The 25,407-nt window shown below is 55.2% G+C and overlaps 2 protein-coding genes across 2 annotated transcripts in view; one reads left to right on the top strand and one right to left on the bottom strand.

The window, feature by feature from the left end:
- Nucleotides 1–6,520: 6,520 nt before the first annotated feature.
- On the top strand, nucleotides 6,521–7,557 carry TIMM13 (translocase of inner mitochondrial membrane 13). The gene is made up of 3 exons (XM_084883574.1): nucleotides 6,521–6,715; nucleotides 6,819–6,887; nucleotides 7,064–7,557. Exons 1-3 carry the CDS (start codon nucleotides 6,599–6,601, stop codon nucleotides 7,160–7,162), a joined length of 285 nt encoding a protein of 94 aa, XP_084739700.1. The 5' UTR covers nucleotides 6,521–6,598; the 3' UTR covers nucleotides 7,163–7,557.
- A 137-nt stretch (nucleotides 7,558–7,694) lies between these two features.
- Nucleotides 7,695–25,407, bottom strand: part of TMPRSS9 (transmembrane serine protease 9) — a gene marked incomplete at its 5' end in the record, with an annotated part of 25,304 nt that continues 7,591 nt past the window's right edge. Inside the window, 11 exon segments of the mRNA XM_084885342.1 lie at nucleotides 7,695–8,193; nucleotides 8,687–8,823; nucleotides 8,927–9,192; nucleotides 9,914–10,085; nucleotides 13,505–13,907; nucleotides 15,219–15,355; nucleotides 18,892–19,163; nucleotides 20,210–20,381; nucleotides 21,948–22,266; nucleotides 24,425–24,469; nucleotides 24,471–24,562. Coding sequence (XP_084741468.1) covers nucleotides 8,032–8,193; nucleotides 8,687–8,823; nucleotides 8,927–9,192; nucleotides 9,914–10,085; nucleotides 13,505–13,907; nucleotides 15,219–15,355; nucleotides 18,892–19,163; nucleotides 20,210–20,381; nucleotides 21,948–22,266; nucleotides 24,425–24,469; nucleotides 24,471–24,562 — 2,177 coding nt within the window. The 3' untranslated portion in view covers nucleotides 7,695–8,031.

Raw genomic sequence — 25,407 nt, 5'->3', positions numbered from 1 at the left:
GAGAAACAGCAGTGATGAGGAAGAATCATTAATTGGCTGCCTTCTGCACACCCCCCACTGCGATTGAGCCCACAACCCAGGCCTGTGCCCTTCACTGAAATTGAACCCGGACCTTTCAGCCCACAGACCCGTGCTCTATACACTGAGCCAAACCAGCTAAGGCTTGTCCGATTCTTAAAAACCTTCACACACAGTTAAACAAAATGAAAAGAAAAAACTATCTTTCAAAGGAACAATAAAAACATGTTAAGGAAATGGAAATAAGTAATTTCCTGGTAAAGAATTCAAAGAAAAAGTTATAATGATGCTCACCAAATTGGAGAAGTATTTAGGGAGAATTTCAACAAAGAGAAAATATAAGCAAACCTGAAAAGGACAACAAAGGAAATGGGAAATACAGCAGGAGGAGGAAACTTTATGCATATTCAATCGGTCCATCCATGATGGCGTCCGCCTGTGAGGCTGAAGCAGGCAGAAACCTGCAGGCCACTTACAAGTCTGGGATATTCTGATACTGGCCAGAGAGAGGGCTACTGCCAAGGGTTTGGTTTCCTAAACTAATGGGATTCACTTTGGACACATGCGCACACACACACATACATACAAAGAATTAGAATAATCCTAAAACTTAAATGGAATCACAAAAGACCCCGAACATCCAAAGAAATCGTGAGAAAGAACAAAGTGGGAGACATCACCATCCCTGATATCAAACAATAGAACAGGACGTCACCGGCATAAACAGACATTATAGATCAATAGAACAGAGATCGCAGAAATAAATCATCCCTAATACAGACCATTATCTATGACAAAGGAGACAGACTCACAGGCAGAGAACAAACAGGTTTGCCGGAAGGGAGCTGGGTGAAAAGGACACCTGAAACGAATATTGTCAACTGTAATTGAAAAATGAAATTAGAAGAAACCAAGATGGCTGTGTAGGTAAATGCCGTTACTCACTGCCTCCCACAACCACAACATTACAACTAAAATACAGAGCAAGCATCATTCCGAACCACCTGAAATCTGCCTGAATGAAAAGTAAGAAAGCACAGAGGCTGGTGGGAGGGCTGGGTGACAGCCACGAATGACATTTTTTTAACCAGGAGGGAGATCTCCAAAGAGGCCTCCACCGAGAGGCAGGGGTCCCAGCCCCTCCAGCCCAGGGCTGGGAAGAGAAGTCCCCGTGACTTTGGGTGTAAAAACCAGTGGGGATTGTGGCTGATGGAATCCCAGGTGTTCCTCTTAAAAGCCCACAAATGAGCTTGCACCTTCATGATTCCTCCAAGCTCCAGCCCCGGCTGCAGCTTTGGGGAAATCCAGGGACACGGGAAGGAACTGGATTGTCTGGCATTGGGGCAGCTTTCTCCCAGACAGGGTGCCCACAGGGGTCACTGTTCCTATGCTGGGACCCCCCTCTTCCCCGCCCCCCCCCCCCCCCGGCCCTGTGTCGAGGAGCAGCTTGGCGGCCATACCCGAGTCTCCATCAGTGTGGCGCACACTGTTCGCTGGGCCCTGGTGATTCCCGGGACCCCACCCCACCCACCGTGCAGCCCACCCGCGCTGTTTGTAGCTGCTTTTCCGTATGAATGGCCTGTCCTGGCTCAGGCGTCACGCCGTGCTAACACGTTAAGCACCCCGCCTGTTCTGTCAGACACCGGTGAGTGACATGGCGCTGGAGTGGGCATGCCCCAAACTTATCAATGAAAGGCCCAACGCCCAGCACTAGCACCGGCCTGCCTTGCCTCACCGCTGGGCCTCGCCTGACACTTCCTCGCCCAGACCGATAGCGGGCATCTGCGATCTCTGTAGCTCCTGCCGGGTGGCCCCAGGCAGTGGCTGACTCTGCACCTCCCAAGAGGCCCCAGAGACAGGGTCCCCAGCAGACAGCTTCAGACCACCCCAGGTTACAACCCCACACACCCACCAGTGGCACATCAAGGGGCAGACGCCCACTGAAGCAAGTCCTGCCCCACAGGGGACGTGTCTCCTGCACAGCAGCTCTTCCGTTACAGACACAGCTGGTCCTCACAGCCAACTGAAACGGAGGCCAATTCCTCCCAATGAGCCAACACCACTCAACACTCAACTCCAAGACTGTGCAGTCCGGGGGGCCCTCGGGGGATGTCCAACTGCTGGCTTAGGCCGATCCCCTGGGGGCATCCTTAGCGCTGCCAGAGGCGGGAGAGGCTCCCACCACACTGCGCTTGCCAGCCGTGAGCCCCGCTCAGGGTTCCTGGCGGAGCGGCGCTCCCTCTGCGGGAGTGCACTGACCACCAGGGGGCAGCTCCTGCACTGAGTGTCTGCCCCCTGGTGATCAGTGTGTGTCATAACGACCGGTTGTTCTGCCATTTGGTCGATTTGCATATTAGCCTTTTATTATGTAGGATATGCATAACCTATGGACACAGACAATAGGGTGGTGAAGGCCTGGGGTGGGGCAGGAACTGGGTGGAAGGGGGAAATGGGGGGGAAAAAAGAGGGACATCTGTAATACTCAATAACAAAGTTAAAAAGAAGAAGAACAATTTAAAGTTAAAGCCTGGCCAGTGTTGCTCAATAGTTGAGCATTAACCTAGGAATGCGGAGATCCCAGTGTGATTCCTGGTCAGGGCACATGCCTGGGTTGTGGGCTCCATCCCCAGTAGAGGGTATGCAGGAGGCAGCCAATCAATGATTCTCTCTCATCATTGATATTTTTCTCTCCCCCTCTATTTTTCACCCTGAAATCAATATATATATATTTTTAAGTTAAGAATACAGCTGCCGTACAATCCAGCAATTCTACTTGGAAGTATTTATCCAAAGGGAAAAAACCACACTAATTTCAAAAGACGCAAGCATCCCTGTGTTCACTGCAGCATTATTTACCAGAGCTAAGCTACAGAAATTAGATAGAGAGGTGGTACATAGCAGCACGGTTTTTAATGGCTAAGATCTAGAAACAGCACAAGTGCCCATCGACAGATGAGTGGATAAAAAACTGTGGTAAGCCTGGCCATGGTGGCTCAGTGACTGAGCATTGACCTATGAACCCAGAGGTCATGGTTCGATTCCATGGTCAGGGCACATACCCAGGCTACAGGCTCAATCTCCAATGGGGTAGTGCAAGAGGCAGCCAATCCATGATGCTCTCTCATCATTGATGTTTCTGTCTCTCTCTTCCTCTCCCTTCCACTCTAAAATAAATTAAAAACACAAAACAAAAAACACAAAACCGGTACATTTACACCATGGAATAACACTATGCAGCAGTAAAAAGGAAGGATCTCTTACCCTTTGAGACAGCATGGAGGGGCCTAGAGAGTATTATGCTAAGTGAAATAAGCCAGTCAGAGAAAAATCAAGTATCACACGATCTTTCTCACATGTGGAAAATAATGAACAAAATAAACTGTTGAACAAAATTGAGACATAGAAACATGAAACAGACTATGGAATCTCAGAGGGAAGGTGGGAGGGGATCAATCGAAGAACTTTATGCATATATGCATAACCCATGGACATGGACAATAGGGTGGTGAAGGCCTGAGGTGGGGTGGGGGATGAGCACAGGCTATAAGGGGTCAATGTGGGGGGGGGGGGGAGACAAAGAGCCAAACCGGTTCACACAGAGAATGGTACAAGGAACAGAGTTGCCCAAGTCTTATGGCGACTACTGCCATACCCCCCTCACCCATGACTCTCCGTCTGTGAGGAAGACATCCTGCAGTGGCAGCACACACAGAGAATGTGAGACGACTATCAGAAATGGAGGCAAGAGCACGACTGAAAAACGACGACTGCAGCATTTCAGCAAGGGCACCTCCTACTCCTCTGCTCCTCCTGCAGGGGCAGATCCCACCCCTGTCTTCCAGGCCCTTCTCGCCCTGGTGTACCGCCAGCACCCCGAATGGGGCCTTCCCATGATGCCAATGGGCCTTCCCCCTCCTGGGATGATGGCCGCCTATGGGAGGGCCGGCGCCAATGATGCCTGGGCCCCCAATGAGGAGTCCCCCCGCCCCCCTCCTGATGGTGCCCCTCACCCGGGGATGACTGGGCCAGACGGTGCAGAGCGAGGGGCCCTTCCATCAGTTACTTGCTCTGTTTCACCAGAGCCCGCGGGGCTGCAACTCTGGGCGTTTTCTAACAGCAGACCTGGGCGACACCCCTCTTCCTGCCCAAGAGGACAGCTGGGGGGAGCGGTGGGACAACAGGCTGGTTTTCATTACTGTGACACGTGAAAATACACTGGGACTATTACTCAGCCACAAAAAGAGTGAAATCTCACCGTTTGTGACAACATGGATGGACCTACAGGGTATTATGCTAAGTGAAAGAAGCCAGAATGACAAAGACAAATGCCATATGGCTTAATTTACACGCAGAATCTTAAAAAACAAAACAAAGGCAGCCCTAACCGGTTTGGCTCAGTAGATAGAGTGTCGGCCAGTGGACTGAAGGGTCTCAGGTTCGATTCCCGTCAAGGGCATGTACTTGGTTTCAGGCACATCCCCAGGGGGGTGTTCAGGAGGCAGCTGATCGACGTTTCTCTCTCATCAATGTTTCTGGCTCTCTATCCCTCTCCCTTCCTCTCTGTAAAAAAAAATCAATGAAATATATTTAAAAACAAACAAAAACAAATGCATAACAAAACAAAACAGACTCAGTGCAGAGTACAAGCTGATGGTTGCCAAAAAGGAAGGAGGTGAGATGGGAATAAGAAAAATAAACTCTTCCCGTTTCAATACTTCATCCTGATTTCACAGGTGAAAAGGGGAGAACTCAATTTCTTTACCAATTTAGCACATTCTCATCAATCTATTACTCTCCCTGCGGTTTCCGGGCTGAGGTAGACGCTCTCTACAGGATCTAGTAAACTGAATTTGCTTACTAGATCCTGTATGTTCCAGAATGTTGCTGCTCTTGTATAAGACTTGTTTTCCAGGAAGTCAAGTCTCTGGTTGAAATATATTTCTGGATTAATGGTTGAGAAGTTAAAGCCAGCTGCTAATAAAGTCAGGTTATTCCCTAATTGTCAGGTAACAGTTTCATCTCTTCTATGAAACTAAATTGTTTTAGTGAATAGTAGCAGGGTTCACCCTTCCCGTAACCTCGATAGCACCTCTCGCAGTGGGGGCCTGAGTACCTGCTGGGTGACGTCTGAGAAAGGAATGTTCCTTCTGCCTCAGAGAAAACACCAATCCATCATATAGCACACTTAACTGCAATAAAGCAATTTACAGAACCACTAACTTCCAAAATTACATTAAGTGGTATCCATAATAATAGATAACTTAAACTGTAAAGCTTATTCTCTCTGACATCACTTAAAATGTACTTCAAGCCGAAACCGGTTTGGCTCAGTGGATAGAGCGTCGGTCTGGGGACTGAAAGGTCCCGGGTTCGATTCCGGTCAGGGGCATGTACATTGGTTGTGGGCATATCCCCAGTGGGGGTGTGCAGGAGGCAGCTGGTCGATGATTCTCTCTCATCGATGTTTCTGGCTATCTATCCCTCTCCCTTCCTCTCTGTGAAAAATCAATAAAATATATTAAATAAATAAATAAAATGTAACTTACTATTTAAAAAAAATGTACTTCAATTTAAAAATAAAATTTTAAAAAATCCTCACCTGAGGATATTCTCCCCTCCCCCCCATCACCAATGATTTTTAGAGAGGGGAGGAAGGGGAGAGACAGAGAAACAATGAAGCGAGAGACATCAATTGGTTGCCTCCCGCGCGCGTCCTGACCCACGCCGCACCCTTGCCCGGAATCGAACCCGCGACTCTTCAGGCCGCGGCCGCCGCTCTAACCATTGGGTAAAATCGGGTAGAGATCTCTTTTCCTTCCTTCCTTTCTGCACTGGCATGAAGTGGAAGACACAGAGCTCACGACGAGAAGTAACCTTGCGAACACTGTGCTCTATTGACTACAGCTGGTCTGGGAGTGACTACAGAGAGAACGCAGCCTTCCGTCTGCAGACTTACTCTGCAGCTTCTCCCCAAAATGCAATGTGGGGGTGAGAGGCCCCTGCAAGCAATGGCAGCGAGCCTCTGGCTAGGAATTCGAGCCCAGTTGACACAGGAGTCCTGTCGGGCAGGCATCCTCTTCCTCCGGGTTAACCAGTGGTGAGGACCCACCCACACACCACTGGCAGGTGCGGACCGGCTCCACTTCCTGACCTCCCCGGGCAGTACCTGCTGCCGTCGCTTTCCGCACTGTTTTGCCAGCGGGCTCTCCCCACGGCGGCTTCTCCAACTCCGGAGGCGCCCAGGAGGCTTCCCCCGAGCTCCACTCCCGGCGGCGAGCACCGTTCACTGCCGCCGCCACCGCCTGCGCATGCGCGGTGGGCTGGGCTGGAGCCGGGCTCGGAAAGCTTCTCCCCGCGAAGAGGTCGGGGCCACCCGCTCCCGGCGCAGCCTGCGGCCTCGCAATCTACGCGAGACCTCAGCTCCCAACGTAACCGAGGGCTTGTGGGAGTTGTGGTCTGGACCGTCGCCCCGCCCCCAGCACGCCCAGACTCCATTTCCCATGACCCCACGCGCCGCCGAACTTCCGGCGCAGGTACGGGTCGGCGCACGCGGCCGCGAGCCGGTTGACTTTGCGGAGCTATGGATAGCTTCAGCTCGGACTTCGGCGGCTCCGGCAGCGGCAAGCTGGACCCCGGGCTTATCATGGAGCAGGTGAAGGTGCAGATCGCTGTGGCCAACGCGCAGGAGCTGCTGCAGGTCCGGGGCCGGGCTGGGGTCGGGGGTCGGGGGCCGGGGGCCGAGGGCCGCGGGGGCCGCTAGGAGGCGGGCGTAGCGGCTGAGGGTTTGCATGTCCCCACAGAGGATGACGGACAAGTGCTTCCGGAAATGCATCGGGAAGCCGGGGGGCTCTCTGGACAATTCGGAGCAGGTGAGACCCTTGGGGCCGGCGCGGGTCTTGGGCTCGGACTGGCGAGGGGCCTCTGCGCGTGCGTGAATGAAGGGGGCGGGTCGTGTGACCGCTGCGCGTGCGCAGTCCACTGCCTGGAGGGGAGGGCGGGGGTTAGGGAAACCCTGAGCTGATCCCTGCGCTTTCCTCGCCTCCAGAAATGCATTGCCATGTGCATGGACCGCTACATGGACGCCTGGAACACCGTATCCCGCGCCTACAACTCGCGGTTGCAGCGAGAACGAGCCAACATGTGATCGGGAAATGCGGAGCCTGGCCGAGCCAGCGGGCCGCCCCACCCGTGTTCGATTTCCATAAATGTGCTTTGTGAGGCAGGGGCCAGCGTGTGCGTGCTGCCTGCCCGTGGTTTATGAGGATTAGACTGGTGCTGGGACACTTGGGATTTTGTCCTCCTCCCCCTGGCCAGGCCGACCTCCCTCCCACCTGCCAGCGAGTGTAGTTGGTGACTTGGGGACCCTGGATTTTCCCAAAGTGCTGGCAGCGCTGTGGCACCTTTCCTGGTGTGCCCCGGTCACCTTTATGCCCTAGCCACAGACTTCCTGTGGGCCTGGAGGGTGGGGATCTGGTCAGACCCCACCCGAGCTGTGACCTCCTGTTGGTGGGCTGACGAATAAATGGATGAGGGAGGGGTGGAGAGAGTCCTGTGTGTCTTCCCTGGAGGAGGCCTGTGTCAGGTACCCGGGTCCCTGCCCAGACTGAGCATGAGCCTCTGCCCCAACGCCCATTTTCTCCCTGGGCGCTTGCTGCTGGTTCCTGGATGACATGAAAGGAACCTTGAAGATGAGGCTGAACCCCAGCCTTTGGGGGTGGGGTTATGGCAGCCCTCTTCCTGGGAGGTCTTGCTACCTCACCCCACCCACCTTTCAGCCCACCTTTAGGCCCTGGGTCATGGGCAGGCAAGTAGTTCTTGCTGTGATGTGCACGTGTGTGAGCCAGTAAGTTAGGGACAAGGGGCTTTTTATTGGAACAAAGATACAGTGAAACTGTACTCCCACTGCCCACAGCTCTCCCGCCCGCCATCTGGGCTGGACCCCCCCCCTGTGGGACCGCTGGCTGGTTGGTTACGACTGCCTTGTCCTCCCAGGCCTGCACAGCCATGGGGTGGTCAGTCCTGGATGTTCTGTGTGATCCAGCTTCTCACAGCAGCCACGCGGGTATAGACACCTGGGAAGTGAGGTCGCCCGCAGCCATAGCCCCAGCTGGTGACCCCAGTTAACACCCACTGGCCAGAGGGCTCCCTGCAGGCCAGAGGTCCCCCAGCATCACCCTGCGGGAGGAGAGAGGAAAGGCACTCAGAGGGCAGGCCAGTTTCCCCACCTCCCCAGAGCAACCCTCGGGCAGGAGAGGGCTACCCGGTCCGCACACCTTGGGGGGCTGGCCACACGGGAGTGTCCCTGTGAGCCTCACTTTTACTACCTGGGAAATGGGCTTAGCGCCAGGATAAGCCAGTCTCTGGCTGGCAGACACTGTGAGCACCTCCCACAGGTTCCCTAGTGGCACGGCCTCACCCTGCATGCAGCCTGTTGCCATTCCTGGCCTGCAGGGCGGCAGTGAGGCTGCGGGTGGGGACTGGCTTGTGATGGATGCCCAATAAACTGGTCCATGGAAACATCTGAGGGTGAAGAGGTTCCCTGCTTGAGCAGCTTAAGTTTGTACCAGAGGGTCCTGGCTGTGGGCTTAGAGCGACCAGAACCTTGCTCTCCTGGATGGATGGGCCCTCACCCCGGCAGACACCCATTTCGGTTTTAAACTGTGCTCACTGAACAGCTGTCCACGCCGCCCTGCGGGAAGCCGGCGCACAGCATGCGGCTGCTGATCTGCACGGGGTAGTAGCGGCGGCAGGCCTGCTCGCCGAGGAGCCGCACGGCCGCCTTCTGCAGCTGCCGCGCCATGGAGCCTGCGGGCGAGACGGGCAGTGGCCACGAGGGACCGGCCGGAGGCCTTCCAGACCGATAACCCCTGAGGGTGCGGGCCTGGGTCCTCCTGCTGGACTCGCCTACCTCCCTCTCGGACGGAGCCCCAGCCGGTGATGACACAGCGTGCCCCGCTGGGGGGCCGGGGGGCAGGCTCCGGCAGGCAGATGGGCTGAACCAGGCGGCTTCGGTGCACAGGCCCTGCCAGCTCCAGCAGCGCCACGTCGTAGTCGAGCGTGTAGAGGTTGTAGAAGGGGTGCTTGTAGATGCGGGCCACGCGCTCCAGCTGCCCGTCGGCGCCGCTTAGGAACGGTGTGCCCAGGAAGGCCACCCACTGCTTGGGGTCTCCGTAGCTGTAGGGTGCGCGGGGACAGGTGTCCTGGGTTCCGGCACCCCAGTCACCACCTGCCTGTGCCCCTCTGGACTCTGCCCCACGGGGCCGTGGCTGGTCCTGGCCTGTGCCTCGGGGGTGGGCAGGGCCCTGTGGCAGGGCTCAGCCTCTGGGCCTGTGTTGCCCATGGATATGGGGTGAGTCATCCCTCCCTCCTAGGACAGTGCGGGGGTTGGGGGGAATAGGGGGGCGGGGAGGCCTCCCTGAAATGCACCCACAGCCATGAGGTGACATCACAGGTTATCCGTTTCTGCCCAATACCAGGGCTCTGGTGGCCAGTTCCTGCCCGTTCCCTCTGACCCCGCCCTGCAGAGTGCAATGTGCACAAGAACTGGTGTCTCCGCGGAGGAAGGGCCACCTGCTGGGCAGCCTGCCGTGAAGGGCTCCCCATTGTGTGGCCCTTGGAGAATGGAGAGGCGTCATAGCCCGTGCACCACCAGCTGGGCCTGGACTGGAAGAGGCTGCAGCCTGGGGTTTGGGGCGGGAGGTGTGTGTGTGTGTGTGTGTGTGTGTGTGTGTGTGTATGATTGAATCCCTGCAGCCCCGTGTGCTGAGTGGGCAGGGTGGGCTGCACGGACTAGGGGCAGCAGTGGCGGGGGTGGGGGCATGACCGGAAGTCTTGGGGTCATAAGTCATTTCCGGGGAACCACCGATGGGCGGGCACTGGGGACAGACGGACTCACACGTCGAAGCAGTGTGCGGCGGACAGCAGCCACCTCTCCGCCACCAGCACGGCCCCGCAGCGGTGCTCCCGGCGCCGCAGCCACAGGCTCACCTGCCACGGCCACTCCCCGAGGCCGGCCGCGCTGCCGCCCACGATCCTGGTCCGCGCTGCCGCGGGCGCCAGGCCGCAGTCTGCAGGGGAGCGGGCACAGGGCATGGGGCAGATGCAGCTCACACGGCCCCTTGGGGGGGGGGGGCCCACCCCGAAAACTCCGCACAAACCCTGGACGTGGTCCCACAAACGCTCCTCCAGGCTTTTCCCAAATGCTATTGGAAATGCATTTAAGTATATTTCCTACAACCTCAGCGTGGGGCCGTGCCTCCTCCCCGGATGGGGACCAGGATACTGTCCTCCCACCACCACGCCTTCCAGGCTTCTCGGTCCCTTAGGAGCTGGGTTCTCTGCTGGCTCAGATCTTCCCACACCCTTAGCCCCAGGAGGCCCTGCTTGCCCACCGGCTCCTGTGCTAGTCCGTCTTCCCAGACACGCTGTGCTGTGACACCCGCCACCCCCACCACAAGGTGCACCCTCAGAACACAACTGCAGAAAGCACAGGGTGGTGTCTCCCATCAGGGGCACGCCTCCCCACCTGGTCCCACACCCCTTCCCAGCCACTCCCACCCCCAGCTGCCTCCACCGCCCTCCAGACGGAAGGCTCCCGCTCTGGCCTCGGCTGGAAGAAGAAGAGATGGGGAGAGGAGAGGCCGCCGGCCCCGTCCCCGCCAGCTGCACCGCCTCCCCCCTCCTGCTGCCACCTGGACCTGGCCCAGGGCCCAGGGGCCGGGGAATCTGGCGGATCTGTGGCCCTTTCCTGGAAACGCTGGCCCCACAGCGGACGCCTGCCCGTAGCTCCTGGAAATGTGAAAATCACCAGGCTAAAGGCCAGAACCAGATGAAGCTAGCTAGGGAGTTAACTGTTTCTCCAAGAACAATTACAGCTGTGCAGGATCACACCCACATTCTCTGAGTGCCCCTGCTGGAACCCTGTGCCTCGCACCAGACGGCAGAAACGGCTGTGAAGGAAAGTCCCCTTGGGTCTGGAGGGACTAAATCCCGGAACTTTGCCTGGATTTCCAGTCCGGACGCAGGTTCAGATAAGGGGGTTCTAGACTCAACATGTCGCCTCTGTCTTAACTGTGATTCCCAAGGAGACAGGACCCAGGTCCTCCCCACCCTCCGAACCCTCATCCAGGCCCTTGGCACATGGTCTGCTTCGGTCTGAGCCGCTGGGAACCCTGCTTCACCTCAAGGTGACCTACACAGCGCTCGGCCCCCGGATCCTGGCCTCCGGGCGACCCATCCCTGGTTCCTCTGGTGTGCGGCCGCCTGGTTGCCTGGTGGGCTCAGGTCTGTTGGGTGGCAGGCTCATGGAGCCAGGCCCTGCCTGACCATGTGCGGGGGGAAAGCTAAGGCCCCTCATGACATGTCAGGAAGGATATGACGGAGCAGGGGGATCATGGGGAGTTTTCCCCAAACTTCCCTAATGGGATTAAATTGTGCACATACACACATACCCCTGCCCATATCAATCTGAAGGACAATGGGCCTAAGGAGGGCCTAGGGAGGGGACTGATGATGGAAGAAAGAGGCAGAGACGTCTCCTTGGATCCGTCTCTGTAAGGAGCCGCCGTGAAGATGACGCAGGACTTGGGGTAGTGGGAGTTCTGGGGAAGCTCACAGTGAGGAGGAAGGTGGTGCAGCCTGCACAGACCAGCAGCCTGTGTGCTGAGCATCTGCTGCTTTGGGAGCTCACCAGAGCAGCCTGCTCCCCGCCTCCCCACCTGAGCGAAAGCAGCCCAGACGTGGCCCCAGAATCTGGATATGAGAGCAGTAAGCTCATGTCTGCCTGGACAGTGGGCGGTTCGCTAACATGGGGTGCACCTGGCAGATCCCATGTCACAGAAGTCAGGATGTTTTCTCTCTGGTCCCCCAGGCTCCTGCTGACTTAGCCTTAGCTTGAGCCACATGAAATTGCCTGTACCTGATGGGGCTTTATTTTTGGCCAACAAATACAGCAGTTTTATATAGTTCTGATTAATCCTATATAATAAAGAGGCAATATGCAAATTGACCATCATGCCCTCACACAAGATGGACACCCCCATGTGGTCTCAAGATAGCCACCACAAGATGGCTGGCAGGGGAGGGCAGTTGTGGGTGATCAGGCCAGCAGGGGAGCAGTTAGGCTGGCAGGGAAGTGGTTAGGGAGTGATCAGGCTGGCAGGCAGAAGTGGTTAGGGGCAATCAGGCAGGCAGGCAGGCAAGTGGTTGGGAGCCAGCAGTCCCAAATTGTAAGAGGAATGTCCGAATGCCAGTTTAGGCCCGATCCCTAAACTGGCAGTCGGACATCCCCCAAGGGGTCTCAGATTGGAGAGGGTACAGCTGGGCTGAAGGACACTCTCCCCTTTCCCCCTCCCCCCCAGTGTATGAATTTCGTGCACAGGGCCTCTAGTAATTAATAAAAGTGAACTCAGCATTTTAGACATGAAAGGAAGGATCTCAGGGCTACATTCTCTCTCAGTGTCTCTACTGGCCAGTGAGATACCCTCTCAGCCCATAACGGGAGCCTGGGAGACTAGCTGGCCCTGTGCCCTAGCTTGGTCCTGCTCGGTCCTCTCTCCTATGTACCATTCTGCTACGAGTCTATTTCTCCACCTTCTGGGTCCTTGCTGTTCCCGAGCTTAGCATGGGGTCTGGCCCAGAGGGGGCTTTATGAGCATGGGATAAGTGGATGGAGAATTCCCTGATGGAGACCCTGGTTAGGGACTCCCTCGTGTACCTGTGAAGTTTCCTTTTTAAAAAATGGGAGCTGTCCTAAACGGTTTGGCTTGGTGGATAGAGCGTCGACCTGCGGACTGAAAGGTCCCGGGTTCGATTCTGGTCAAGGGCACATCCCCAGTAGGAGGTGTGCAGGAGGCAGCTGATCGATGTTTCTCTCTCATCGATGTTTCTAACTCTCTCTCCCTCTCCCTAAAAAATTATTTATATATATATATATATATATATATATATATATATATATATATATATATATAAATAATTATTATTATTATTATTTTTAAATGGGAGCTGACAGGGATTGCAGATTAAGACATTTGCCACTAGGTGGTGCAGGTCTGCCCATTCAGTGCCTGTCTCTTCAGTGCCCGCCCATGTCCCTGGCTGTCAGGATGATGATGGGCAGACTGGTGTCCCCACAAAAGCCATAGTTGAAGCTCTGATCACATCAGAATGTGGCTGTGGGGAGACGGGGCCTGTGAAGAAGTGATTAAGGTGCAGGGAGGTCATTGGCTGTGGGTCCTAATCCAATATGACTGGAGTTCTAAGAAGAGATGAGGACACAGTCACAGGGCGGCCCTGTGCGAACACAGGGGAAGGTGGCCGTCGGCATGCCCAGGAGAGCGGCTTCAGGAGAACCAGCCCTGCCCCACCTGGCCTCCAGGACTGGGAGCCAGTCCATGTGAGCCCCCAGCCTGCGGGAGGCTGACAGCAGCCCTGACAGACTGACGCCGGACCCGCCACTGACCCCGTCATCCATGCCTCCCGGTACCTGGAAGCTGGGGGTCCTTGGTGGCCCGCGAGGCGTTTGGGAGCGGCGTCTGCCCCCCGGCGGGGGTGCCCACGGCACTGGCGGTCCTGCTGGCAGGTTGGCTGGTGGTCCTGCTGGTGGTCCGGAGGGCGGGCCTGCTGGCTGTGGCCCCCAGGGCGGGGAGGCCAGCCACGGTCCCGGGGACATGCGTGGTGGTGGCGGCGGGCGTCCTTGTGGTGGAGGAGGCAGGCGTGGGGAGGGGCGAGGAGGACATGACGTCCAGGATCCAGCCCTTCAGGCTGGTGATGCGAGCGTACACGCCGGGCTTCTTAGCCTGAGCACAGCCGATGCCCCAGCTGACGATCCCCGCCAGGTAAAACACGCCGGGGGTCTCCTCACAGGCGAGGGGGCCCCCGGAGTCACCCTGCAGAGAAGCAAAGAGCGCTGGCTGTGGCCATCGGGCACCTCTCTGCAGAGGGCACTGCCAGGACCTCTGCACCCCCACAGTGGGAGAGGCCGTCAGGGGAGCTGAGGACAGGGCGGGGGACAGGCCGCAGGGTCTGAAACAGCCCTGCCCTCGTCCCCATGCCCCCCCTCCCCGGGTGAATCCTGTTGGACAGTGTGGGTATATGTGTACTGATCTGGGATTAGTTTTATTTCAGTTAATATACACTGGCCTGGCTGGTTTGGTTCAGTGGATAGAACATCATCGCCTGTGGACTGAAGGGTTCTGGGTTCAATTCCAGTCAAGGGCATATGCCCAGGTTGCGGGCGTGCAGGAGGCAGCCGATCAATGGTTCTTTCTCATCATTGATGTTTCTATCTCTCTCTCCTTCTCCCTTCCTCTCTGAAATCAATAAAAATACATTTAAGCCCTGGCTGGTTTGGCTTAGTGGATAGAGCGTCGGCCTGCGGACTGAAAGGTCCCGGGTTCGATTCCAGTCAAGGGCATGTACATTGGTTGCAGGCACATCCCCAGTGGGGGGTGTGCAGGAGGCAGCTGATTGATGTTTCTCTCTCATCAATGTTTCTGGCTCTCTATCCTCCTTTCCTCTCTGTAAAAAAAATCAATAAAATATATTTTAAAAAAATACATTTAAATATATATACAATGTATCCCTTTTTAAATATGTACCGTGTTTCCCCAAAAATTAGACATCCCCGAAAATAAGACCTAGCACATGGAAAGATAAGACATCCCCTGAAAATAAGACCTAGCGCAACTTTGGGAGAAAAAATTAATATAAAACACCGTCTTATTTTCGGGGAAACAGGGTACATATAAAATATGACTTTAAATATGAATATAAATATATTGAAGTATGTGTACATTTGTATATAACTACTACATTCTTAGAAACGATTTAAAATTTTTTTTAAATATAGTTTTATTTTGATTTTAGAGAGAGAGGAAGGGAGAGGGAGAGAGAAACATCCATCAGATACCTTCTGCATGACCCCCACTGGGGACGGAGCCCCAAACCTGGGCATGTGGCCTGACTGGGAATCAAACTGGCGACCTCATGGCGCATGGGACAAGACTCAGCCAACTGAGCCGCATCGGCCAGGGCCTACCACACACATTAACCTGCTACCTCTTCTCCTGCTGGGACATACTACCATTTCTCTAAATGGCTCGCATTTAGAGACATTTAGTTCAATCCCAGACTCCCCCTCCCTGAAATCCTCAAATCTGGCTCTTCCTCTGAATGCGCTCGTCCCCGTGGAGGGCTACCTGGCAGGAGTCCACCTTGCCCTCCAGGAAGCCGGCGCAGAGCATCCTGTCGGTGAGCGAGAAGTTGTAGAGGGCGCTGCACGCCTTCTGGTCGATGATGCCCACGGACGCGCGCTGCAGGGTGTCTGGCTTCGATGCTGCAAGAAAAGAAGACCCCCCCCACCCCAATAATGACACAGTGATCGCCGTTCAGTCAACCGTTCGACTCTGAAAGGCACCCTCCTCCTCCTGCAGGTGGAGAAACTGAGGCTCACACAGCAAGAAGGAGGCGGAGCCTGGATCTCGGGAGCCCTAGCATCTCAGCACTGTCCCAAGCGATTTCCTAGCCCCATGGTCGGCAAACCACTGCTTGTGAGCCACATGCAGCTCTTTGGCCTCTGGAGTGTGGCTCTCCCACAAAAGACCACAGCTGGACAAGTCTATTTTGAAGAAGTGGCGGTAGATTAAGTTTAAAAATTTTGGCTCTCAAAAGAAATTCCAATCATTGTTCTGTTGGTGTTTGGCTCTGTTGACTAATGAGTTTGCCGACCACTGGTCTAGCCCCGTGGGTGACCTGTGGGGAGGCCACTCTGAGTTTCCAAAGGAAGCACTGACTCTTGGGGCTCTGACGGGTAAGGCACAGGGTCTGAAGCTGCTTCTGGAAAGGCCACAGAGGACGTGTGTTCGCTTGTGCCCACCCATGCCCATGTCCCTGGCTGTCAGGACCGGCCAGTCTCTGTCAGGGCTACTCATCTCTGCTTTTGTAGCAGGAAAGCCACCACAGCTCACCTGTCAGCAAATGGACTCTGCTGTATGCCAGTTAAATGTTGTGTATACGGAGAAACCAAGATGGCGGCAAAGGCAAACAACTAATCTGCCACCTCACACAACAATTTCAGAACTACAACTAAAAGACAAAACGTCTATCACCCAGAACCACGGGAAAGCTGGCTGAACGGAGCACAAGTGCTGAAAAGCTGAGGAGCCTCGGTACAGAGGCACGCAAATCGGGCTGGTGGTGGGCAACTGGGTTAGCAGCTTTTTGTCAATCCAAAGGGGAACAAGCTCCCGATCACTCGGAAATCCAGTCACTCGGGGGCCAAGACGCCTACGGGGAGAAGCTGGTCTGTCGGCCATCAGGTCTGAAAGTGAGGGTGACTTTTTGCAGAAGTGCGCGCAGCAACCGCTGTTTACTGTGCTGGAGCGCGGGGACACGGGGACATGGGGACTCGGAAACGCAGAAAGGCAGAGAGAGGATGGTAGCCATCGCTGTTTGCCACGCCCCAGCCTAGTGCCATCCTGAGACCCTGCCCCACCCTGAGGCCCCGCCCTGCACGTTCTACAAACCCACCCAGACTCCACACAGCAGTTTTTGCATATAAATGGCCTGCCCTGTGGCAGCTTAACCAAATAAACTGCAGCTCCAGTCAGACTGCTCCAAAACCGCCAAATCCCAAGCAAAGAGGAGAAAACTGTAGTTCTTGCTGTAGCTCCTGCTGGGTGGCCTCAGACAGTAGCTGACCTGCACCCCATTGGAGATCCAGAAACTAGTGTATCTAGTGGTCTGTGTGAGACACCAGATTTCAACTACTCTCATAAGGGACACCTTCAAGAGGCGGACTCAGTGAGCACTAAAGCCCCACTGGAACAAGTGTGCCCCATAAATGTGTCCCCAGCACAGCAATCCTTCCGTTATAGACACAGCGGGTCCTCACAGCCAACTGGCCTGGAGGTCAATTCCTTCCAGTGACACCAACAACAATCAAGACTTAACTACAGGCAATGGTAAGATATGTACACATATAATACCTTAATAAAAAATTAAAAGAAAAAAAAAAAAGACTTAACTACAACAAGGCTGTACACACAGTCCACAAAGGGTGTCCACCTCAGGTAAGTGGGAGGCTGACCCATTGAACCATATAGGACACCCAGCACACAAAGCTACCCTACCAACTCAGGGAAGCAGCAAAAATGAGGAGACAGGGAAACAGAACACAAACGGAAGAGATGGAAGAGAACAAATGACTGGATGTAGAGTTCAAAGCCATGGTTATAAGGTTTTTCAAAAATTTCCTAGAAAAGGCCGATAAATTTAATGAGACCCTCGAGGATGTAAAAAGGGACCAACGAGAAATTAAACACACACTAACTGAAATAAAAAATATTATACAGAGACCCAACAGCAGACTAGAGGAACACAAGAATCAAGTCAAAGATTTGGAATACAAAGAGGCAAAGGACACTCCTCCAGAGAAGCAAGAAGAGAATCCAGAAAGTTGAAGATAGTGTAAGAAGCCTCTGGGACAACTTCAAGCATACCAACATCAGAATTGTGGGGATGCCAGAAGAAGAGAGAGAGCAAGACACTGAAAACCTCTTTGAAAAAATAATGACCAAAAACTTCCCCCACCTGGTGAAAGAAATAGACTTATAAGTCCAGGAAGCACACAGAACCCCAAACAAAAGGAATCCAAAGAGGACCACACCAAGACACATCATAATTAAAATGCCAAGAGCAAAAGACAAAGAGAGAATCTTTTTTTTTTTTTTAATATATTTTATTGATTTTTTTACAGAGAGGAAGGGAGAGGGGGATAGAGAGCTAGAAACATCGATGAGAGAGAAACATCAACCAGCTGCCTCCTGCACACCCCCCACTGGGGATGTGCCCACAACCAATGTACATGCCCTTGACTGGAATTGCAGTTGGGACCTTCCAGTCCGCAGACCGACGCTCTATCCACTGAGCCAAACCGGTTTTGGCCAAAGAGAGAATCTTACAAGCAGCAAGAGAAAAACAGTTAGTTACCTACAAGGGAGCACCCATACGACTTTCAGCTGATTTCTCAACAGAAACTATGGAGGCCAAATGGGAGTGGCAAGAAATATTCAAAGTGATGAATAGCAAGAAACTACAATCAAGATTACTCTACCCAGCAAGGCTATCATTCAGAACTGAAGGCCAGATAAAGAGCTTCACAGATCAGAAAAAGCTAAAGGAGTTCATCACCACCAAACCAGTATTATATGAAATGCTAAAAGGTGTTCTTTAAAAAGAGGGAAAAGAAGAAAAAAGTAAAGATAAAAATTATGAACAACAAATATATATCTATCAACAAGTGAATCTAAAAGTCAAGTGAATTAAAAATCTGAGGAACAGAATAAACTGGTGAATATAATAGAATCAAGGGCATAAAATGGGAGGGGATTGATAATTCTCAGGGGAAAATGGGTGTCTGAGTGGGGGTTATGGGAAGAGACTGGACAAAAATCGTACACCTATGAATGAGGACAGTGGAGGGGGAGAGTAAGGGCAGAGGGTGGGATGGGGACTGGGTGGAGGGGAGTTATGGGGGGGGAGGAAGAATTGTAATAATCTGAACAATAAAGATTTATTTTAAAAAATTTTAAAAAAGAAAGGCAGGAGATCACTAGTGTATTAAAGGCTACTAAAACTTAGAAACAGTTGACAAAAGTAGCCAGGTTTGGAAAGCACAATAGAATCAATACTGGACAATTTTTTTGTGATTGTTTAAAAATCTAAAATTATAATTGTTAGAAATAAATAAAAAAGAAATAAAAAAGTAAATGCTGTGTTTAAGGAAGAGCTGTGCTGGGCCTGTGCCTGGAGGCGTGCAGAGCCGCGGTATGGGTGTGCGGGCCTCGGGAGCGGGCCCCGCCGGGCACTCACCGTTGCCCTCCTGCGTGTTGCCCCACCCGGAGATGACGCACTTGCGGCCCACGGGGAACTTGTGGATGGCCAAGGGCAGGCAGACGGGCTGGACGTGCTTGTTGAAGACCAGGGGCCGCGCCAGCTCCAGGAGGGCCACGTCGAAGTCCAGGATGCTGGGGTTGTACTGGGGGTGCAGCACCGTCCTCCGGAGCCCCATCTTCACCGGGCTCCCGCCGACGCCCGAGAGCGACACCGTGCCCAGGTGCGCCTGCACCAGCTCCACCTTCGTGCTGCCGACAGGGGGCCGCTCAGACACCGCGGCCCCGGGGCCGGACTCCGGGGAGGGGCCCCGGGAGGACGGAGCGGCCCCAGGCTGCTCCCCCAAAGCAGCCCCAAACTGGGGGGCTGGGGCCTCGTTTCCTTGTCCGTAAGGAGAGGGAGCTGGCGCAGAGGCATGAGAGCCCCCGACAGCTTGATGGCGCAGAGGTCAGTGCCTCCCGCTGTCCCTCCCCCGGGACCCCCTGGTGCGCCCCGAAAACCAGCTTGTCAGATTATTCTCCCCTGAGATGGCTCCCCCGGGTCCCCCCTTCTCCCTCACGCTCCCCTCCCATCTGCAGTCAGACACCCGGACACCAGGACGGTGAGCGGGGGAGGAGGGGCAGGGGCGGGGCTCTGCGGTGGCCCCTGGGGCACAGCTGGCCACACCCTGGACGTATGTGGTTTCTGAGCGCGGGGAGGGCGGGGCCTGGGGGCCGGAGGGACCGGGGGTCCTGAGGGACGGGGGGTCCGGAGGGACGGGGAGGCCGGGGGCCGGGGAGGTGGAGGGGGCGGGGGGCCAGGGAGGCCGGAGGGACGGGGGGGTCCGGAGGGACGGGGAGGCCGGGGGGACGGGGAGGCCGGGGGGGACGGGGAGGCGGAGGGGCGGGGGGGCCAGGGAGGCCGGAGGGACGGGGGGTCCGGAGGGACGGGGAGGCCGGGGGCCGGGGAGGTGGAGGGGGCGGGGGGCCAGGGAGGCCGGAGGGACGGGGGGTCCGGAGGGACGGGGAGGCCGGGGGGGTCGGGGAGGCGGAGGGGGCGGGGGGCCAGGGAGGCCGGAGGGACGGGGGGTCCGGAGGGACGGGGAGGCCGGGGGGGTCGGGGAGGCGGAGGGGGCGGGGGGCCAGGGAGGCCGGAGGGCCCGGAGGGCCCGGGGGCTGGAGGGCCGGAAAGGCCGGGGGGCCGGGGAGGGCGGGGGGGCGGGGAGGCCGGGGGGGCGGGGAGGCGGAGGGGCGGGGGCACGGGGAGCCCGGTGGGGAGGGGGAGCTGAGCAGTCCTCCCGGCCGGCCGGCCGTCTTACTGGTTGAAGCAGTGGGCGGCCGACAGCAGCCAGCGCTCTCCCACCACCGTGGCTCCGCAGAAGTGCCTGGAGCCCTCCTTCAGGCTGACCTGCCAGGGCACCTCCCCGGCGGCGGCGCCCAGCCCGCCCACGATCCGGGTGGGCTTCTCCATCGCCGGCCTGGCGCCGCACTCTGCAGGGAGGAGAGGCGGGGCCGGCTCGGAGCGGAGCCCCTGGGCCCGGGGGCCCCGACACCGGTGCAGGCCGGCGGGCAGACCGCTCCCGCTATGCAGAGGGTCACTGAGGCTTACAGGTCCCCTAATGTCCCACAGGCTGGCAGCAAGCATGTGGCACAACTGGGGGGACAGGTTAAAGGTAGAAGATAGCCCTGGCTGCTGGCTCAGTGGGTAGAGCACCTGCCCTTGGACTGGAGGGTCGCGGGTTTGATTCTGGTCAAGGGCACGTGCCTGGGTTGCAGGCTCCATCCCTGGGCCCCCCGTCGGGGCGTGTGCAGGGGGCAACCAAGCACTGTGAGTTATCAATGTTTCTCTGTGTGTCTCTCCCCCTCCTTTCCACTCAAAAAAAAAAAAAAATCAATGGGGAAAAAATAATCCTCGAGTGAGGATTAACAAAAATAAATAAATGGGAAAAATACCCTCCAGTGAGGATTAAGAAAAGAAGATACAACTATAAAGTGCCCCGGCCCCATCAGAACAAGACAGGAAGCCAGACACAGACCCAAAGCCCCCAAGGTCAGGTGTATGAGCTTGCGCTACAGGGGAGCCAGCACATCAGACCCCGGGTGGGGAGTCACCAAACATGGGGACTCAGGTTAGTGTGGGATGTTGGGACGGAGTGGCGTACAGGGGCCATTTCTGTGAAAGAGTCTGGATGGGCTCAGAGCACCGCAGTTTTGCTGGACCAGAAAGGAGGGCAGCTCAGATCTGGGCCCTTGCAAACCACCAAGCAAAGACGGATGTAAATGTGTTTCAAGACCCACCAGGCCAACAGACTTAGCAGCTGAGCAGGACACGCTCAACTGTGTGTGATGGCTGATTTCATGTTGTGTTTCTTTTTTCTTTTTAATATATTTTATTGATTTTTCACAGAGAGGAAGAGAGAGGGATAGAGAACTAGAAACATCGATGAGAGAGAAACATCGACCAGCTGCCTCCTACACGCCTCCTACCGGGGACATGCCCGCAACCAATGTACATGCCCTTGACCGGAATTGAACATGGGACCCTCCAGTCCACAGACTGACGCTCTACCACTGAGCCAAACCGGTTTCGGCTCATGTTGTGTTTCTTGTGTGTCAACACAATGAAAGATAAAAGTAAAGAACATGGATGAGCCGGATTTTACCTGGAAAGAGAAGCATACAAGCACATCTAGGAAAATTTTGAAAAGAAAAAAAAGACCGAGGGTCTTGGCTATGGAAGTGTACACATACTTGCTCTGTGTAAGCGGTATTTTTGGAGGTGCCCACATGTGAAAACCCAGTGGGTCTCTCTCCCACCCAGGTCCCCCCGTCGTGGTCACTGGCCTCTTGTTGACCCTTTGGGACATTCTGTGTTTGCCCCAGTGGATGGCTGGACTGTCCTCAGCCATCAATCTGAAGGATGACCGAGTGTGTGTCTTAGCCTGTGTGTGCTAAGACATCACTGGTCCGTCACCCATCTCTTCCCCACGGATCGAAGCCAGCGCCAGCCGATCCGACCCCACAGGCCGCCCGCCCCTGCCGTCCCCCCAGACATACCTTGTGGCTTAGAGGCCGTTGCTGAGCCGGGAGGCGTGGAGCTGGGGGCCGCCACGGGTCTGGTGGGGGTGCTGACCGCCGGGCTCTTGGGGCTGGTGGGCCAGACGGCGCCGGGGGCGGCGGGGGCAGGAGCCGCCGTGGGAGCCAGGGGCTGGCCGGCCGCGGCCATCGCCCCCAGGATCCAGTCCCGCAGCCGGGTCACTCGGGCGTAGACCCCCGGGCGCCGGGCCTCCGCACAGCCGATGCCCCAGCTCACGATGCCGGCCAGGAAGAACCTGCCGGAGGGCTCCTCACACACCAGGGGGCCTCCCGAGTCGCCCTAGGAGGCAGAGGCACGGCCTCAGAGGAGTCAGGGCTCCGGCTCCGGGTCCCAGAGCCGCCCCTGGGTGGGGACCGCTCCCCACACCAGCTCACGGAGAACATGGGGGCTGATAAGTCACATCTCAGAACCTCCGTTTCCTCTTTCGTAAAAACAAAACAGGGCGGTGGGACGTGGGGCCTGGGAGATTCCTTCAGCTCTACCACTAGCAGTTCCAACCCAGCCCAGCCAGCACCGTCCCTGCCCTCCATCCCTGCCCTCCGTGTCCCCCTGCCTCTCCGCTGGGCCCCCTCGCTCAGGCTGGCAGTGTGGCTCCCGCTGGAGCCTGCAGTCCGCTCCAGCTGCGGGCCTTCTCCTGCCGGGCCTGCTCTCTCCTCACCTACCCTGCCCTGTGCTCCTTCGCCTTCTCACACCCAGCGCACCTGGACTCTGACATTCTCAAACAAAGCACTTTCTTATTTCCTTCCCCCCATTTTATTTTTACTTATTGAATGATTTTGAGAGAGAGAGAGAGAATCGTCGATGGGCTGGCCTCCTGCATGCCCTCTACCAGGGATCAATTCTGCAACCCGGGTATGTGCCCTGACCAGGAATCGAACTGGCAATCTTTGGGTTCATGGGATGATGGCCAAACCACTGAGTACACCGGCCAGGGGCCCATTTTACTTCGATGTATTTATTTTTAGAGAGAGAGGGGTTTGTTTTCCTATTTACTTATGCATTCACTGGTTGAGTATTGTATGTGCCCTGACTGGGATCGAACTCACAACTTCAGCATATCAGGAAGACGCTCTAACCCACTGAACTACCTGGCCAGCACTTATTTTATTTTATTTTATTTTTAATATATATTTTTATTGATTTCAGAGAGGAAGGGAGAGGGAGAGAGAAAGATAGAAACATCAATGATGAGGGAGAACCATTGATCGACCGCCTCCTGCACACTGCCCAATGGGGATCGAGCCTGCAACCTGGGTATGTGCCCTTGACTAGAATTGAACCCGGGACCCTTCAGTCCACAGGTTAATGCTCTATCCACTGAGCCAAACCACCTAGGGCAGGCTCATTTTACTTTTTAATTTGTTGAGGTGACACTGGTTAACAAAATTACACAGGTTGCCAAAACCGGTTTGGCTCGGTGGTAGAGCGTCGGTCTGCGGATTGAAAGGTCCCAGGTTCGATTCCGGTCAAGGGCATGTATCTTGGTTGCGGGCACATCCCAGTAGGGTTGTGCAGGAGGCAGCTGGTCGATGTTTCTCATTGACGTTTCTAGCTCTCTATCTCTCTGCCTTCTTCTCTGCAAAAAAATCAATGAAATATATATATATATATATATATATATATATATATATATATATATTAAAAAAATTACACAGGTTTTAGGTGCACAATCTACAACACATCTTCCGTCACTGCACTGTGTTCACCCCCCACGTTATCTCCGACCACCAGCGGTGCTCTCTTCATTGTCCCCGACATTTCCTCCAGGCGCTGGGTGATTTGTTTGTTTTTTAATATATAGATTATTGATTTCTTACAGAGAGGAAGGGAGAGGGATAGAGAGTTAGAAACATCAATGAGAGAGAAAAATCAATCAGCCGCCTCCTGCATACCTACCACTGGGAATGTGCCCACAACCAAGGTACATGCCCTTGACCGGAATCGAACCCAGGACCCTTGAGTCCGCAGGCCGACACTCTATCCACTGAGCCAAACCGTTTAGGGCTAGGCTCTGGGATATAAAAAACCCAGAGTCTAGCCCTAACCCGTTTGGCTCAGTGGATAGAGCACAGGTAGCAGTCTCTCGTCACCCACCCGGCTTCGGAAATGAAGAACACACATAGACTATAAATTACAGCCCTGGCCAGGGCGACTCAGTGGGGAGAGTGTCGGCCCCTGCACGGCAGGTTCAGTTCCCAGCCAAGGATAGGCACCTGGGTTGCAGGTTGGATTCCTCAGCCACGTGTCTCTCTCCTTCCCCCACCTCCCTTCCACTTTCTCTAGAAGTCAATGGAAACAACACCCTCGTGTGAGGAGGAACAAAACAACAACACACGCAGAAATAAAAACCTACAAAGAGGGAAACCCAGGGCTGAATCCTGTGCTAAAACCCCGGGCCGCCTCGGGCGGGCGTGGCCTGGGCCCTGCGGCGGCTCACCTGGCAGGAGTCCACCTTGCCGTCCAGGTAGCCGGCGCACACCATGCCGGTCGGTGAGCGAGCTGCCGTACAGGCTGGCGCACAGGGCCTGGTCCAGCAGCTCCACGGTGGCCTTCTGCAGCAGCTCCGGCTTGATCACTGCCCGGCGGGAGAGACCGGGGTGAGCGTTCCGGGCCTGCAGCCGACAGACTCCTCCTCTCTGTGCCTCAGCTTCCCCAGCTGCCGGCAGAGGGGCTGCAGCACCGGCCCCTCTGGGGAAGCCAGCGGAGAGTACGGGCTCCACGATGCCTCCTGATGGCACTCTCCACTCCGACAGCTAAAGGTGTCCAGCCGAAACCGGTTTGGCTCAGTGGATAGAGCGTCAGCCTGCGGACTGAAAGGTCCCAGGTTCGATTCCGGTCAAGGGCATGTACCTTGGTTGCGGGCACATCCCCAGTAGGGGGTGTGCAGGAGGCAGCTGATTGATGTTTCTCTCTCAACGATGTTTCTAACTCTCTATCCCTCTCCCTTCCTCTCTGTAAAAAATCAATAAATATATATAAAATATATATTTTAAAAAAGATATATATATATGATGCCGTATTTAATATACAGTAGGTCCTCGGGTTATCTTCGGAGATCCGTGCCTACGTCTCAACGGACGGCGATTTTCGCCGTAAAGTCAGAACCCACCTGCATGAGCACCCACGTCACTCACATGGAGCACACACACAGCAGTCACGAAGTGAAACAGTAAAAAAAAAAATTTAAAGAAAGATAACAATTCCTGACCTTTACTTGTGGTTAAGTAAATAATAAAAAAGATAAAGCACAGATGTACATACGTCGAAATGACGGGACTTTTTTTTCTTTAATAAAATAAATGGAAATGGCAACGTAACCACGAAACAACGTACATCTATTCTGACGTAACCGAGGACGGCCCTGTACCTCTGTCCGAAGGAATGGAGCCACTCAAAACGGAGTCAGAGCTGCCATCCCAG

The sequence above is a fragment of the Pipistrellus hanaki genome, assembly GCF_964339955.1.
Source record: "Pipistrellus hanaki genome assembly, chromosome: 5".
NCBI classification, from domain to species: domain Eukaryota; kingdom Metazoa; phylum Chordata; class Mammalia; order Chiroptera; family Vespertilionidae; genus Pipistrellus; species Pipistrellus hanaki.
Note: the sequence above shows the minus strand (reverse complement) of the source record. Positions and strands in the feature narration are given on the sequence as shown.

What these genes read in the sequence shown, in the direction of transcription:
- TIMM13 (XM_084883574.1), top strand. Translation starts at nt 6,599, where the DNA reads ATGGATAGCTTCAGCTCGGACTTCGGCGGCTCCGGCAGCGGCAAGCTG. An exon ending in ACGCGCAGGAGCTGCTGCAG is followed by an intron (nt 6,716 to 6,818) that starts GTCCGGGGCCGG and finishes ATGTCCCCACAG; the next exon opens with AGGATGACGGACAAGTGCTT. An exon ending in CTCTGGACAATTCGGAGCAG is followed by an intron (nt 6,888 to 7,063) that starts GTGAGACCCTTG and finishes CCTCGCCTCCAG; the next exon opens with AAATGCATTGCCATGTGCAT.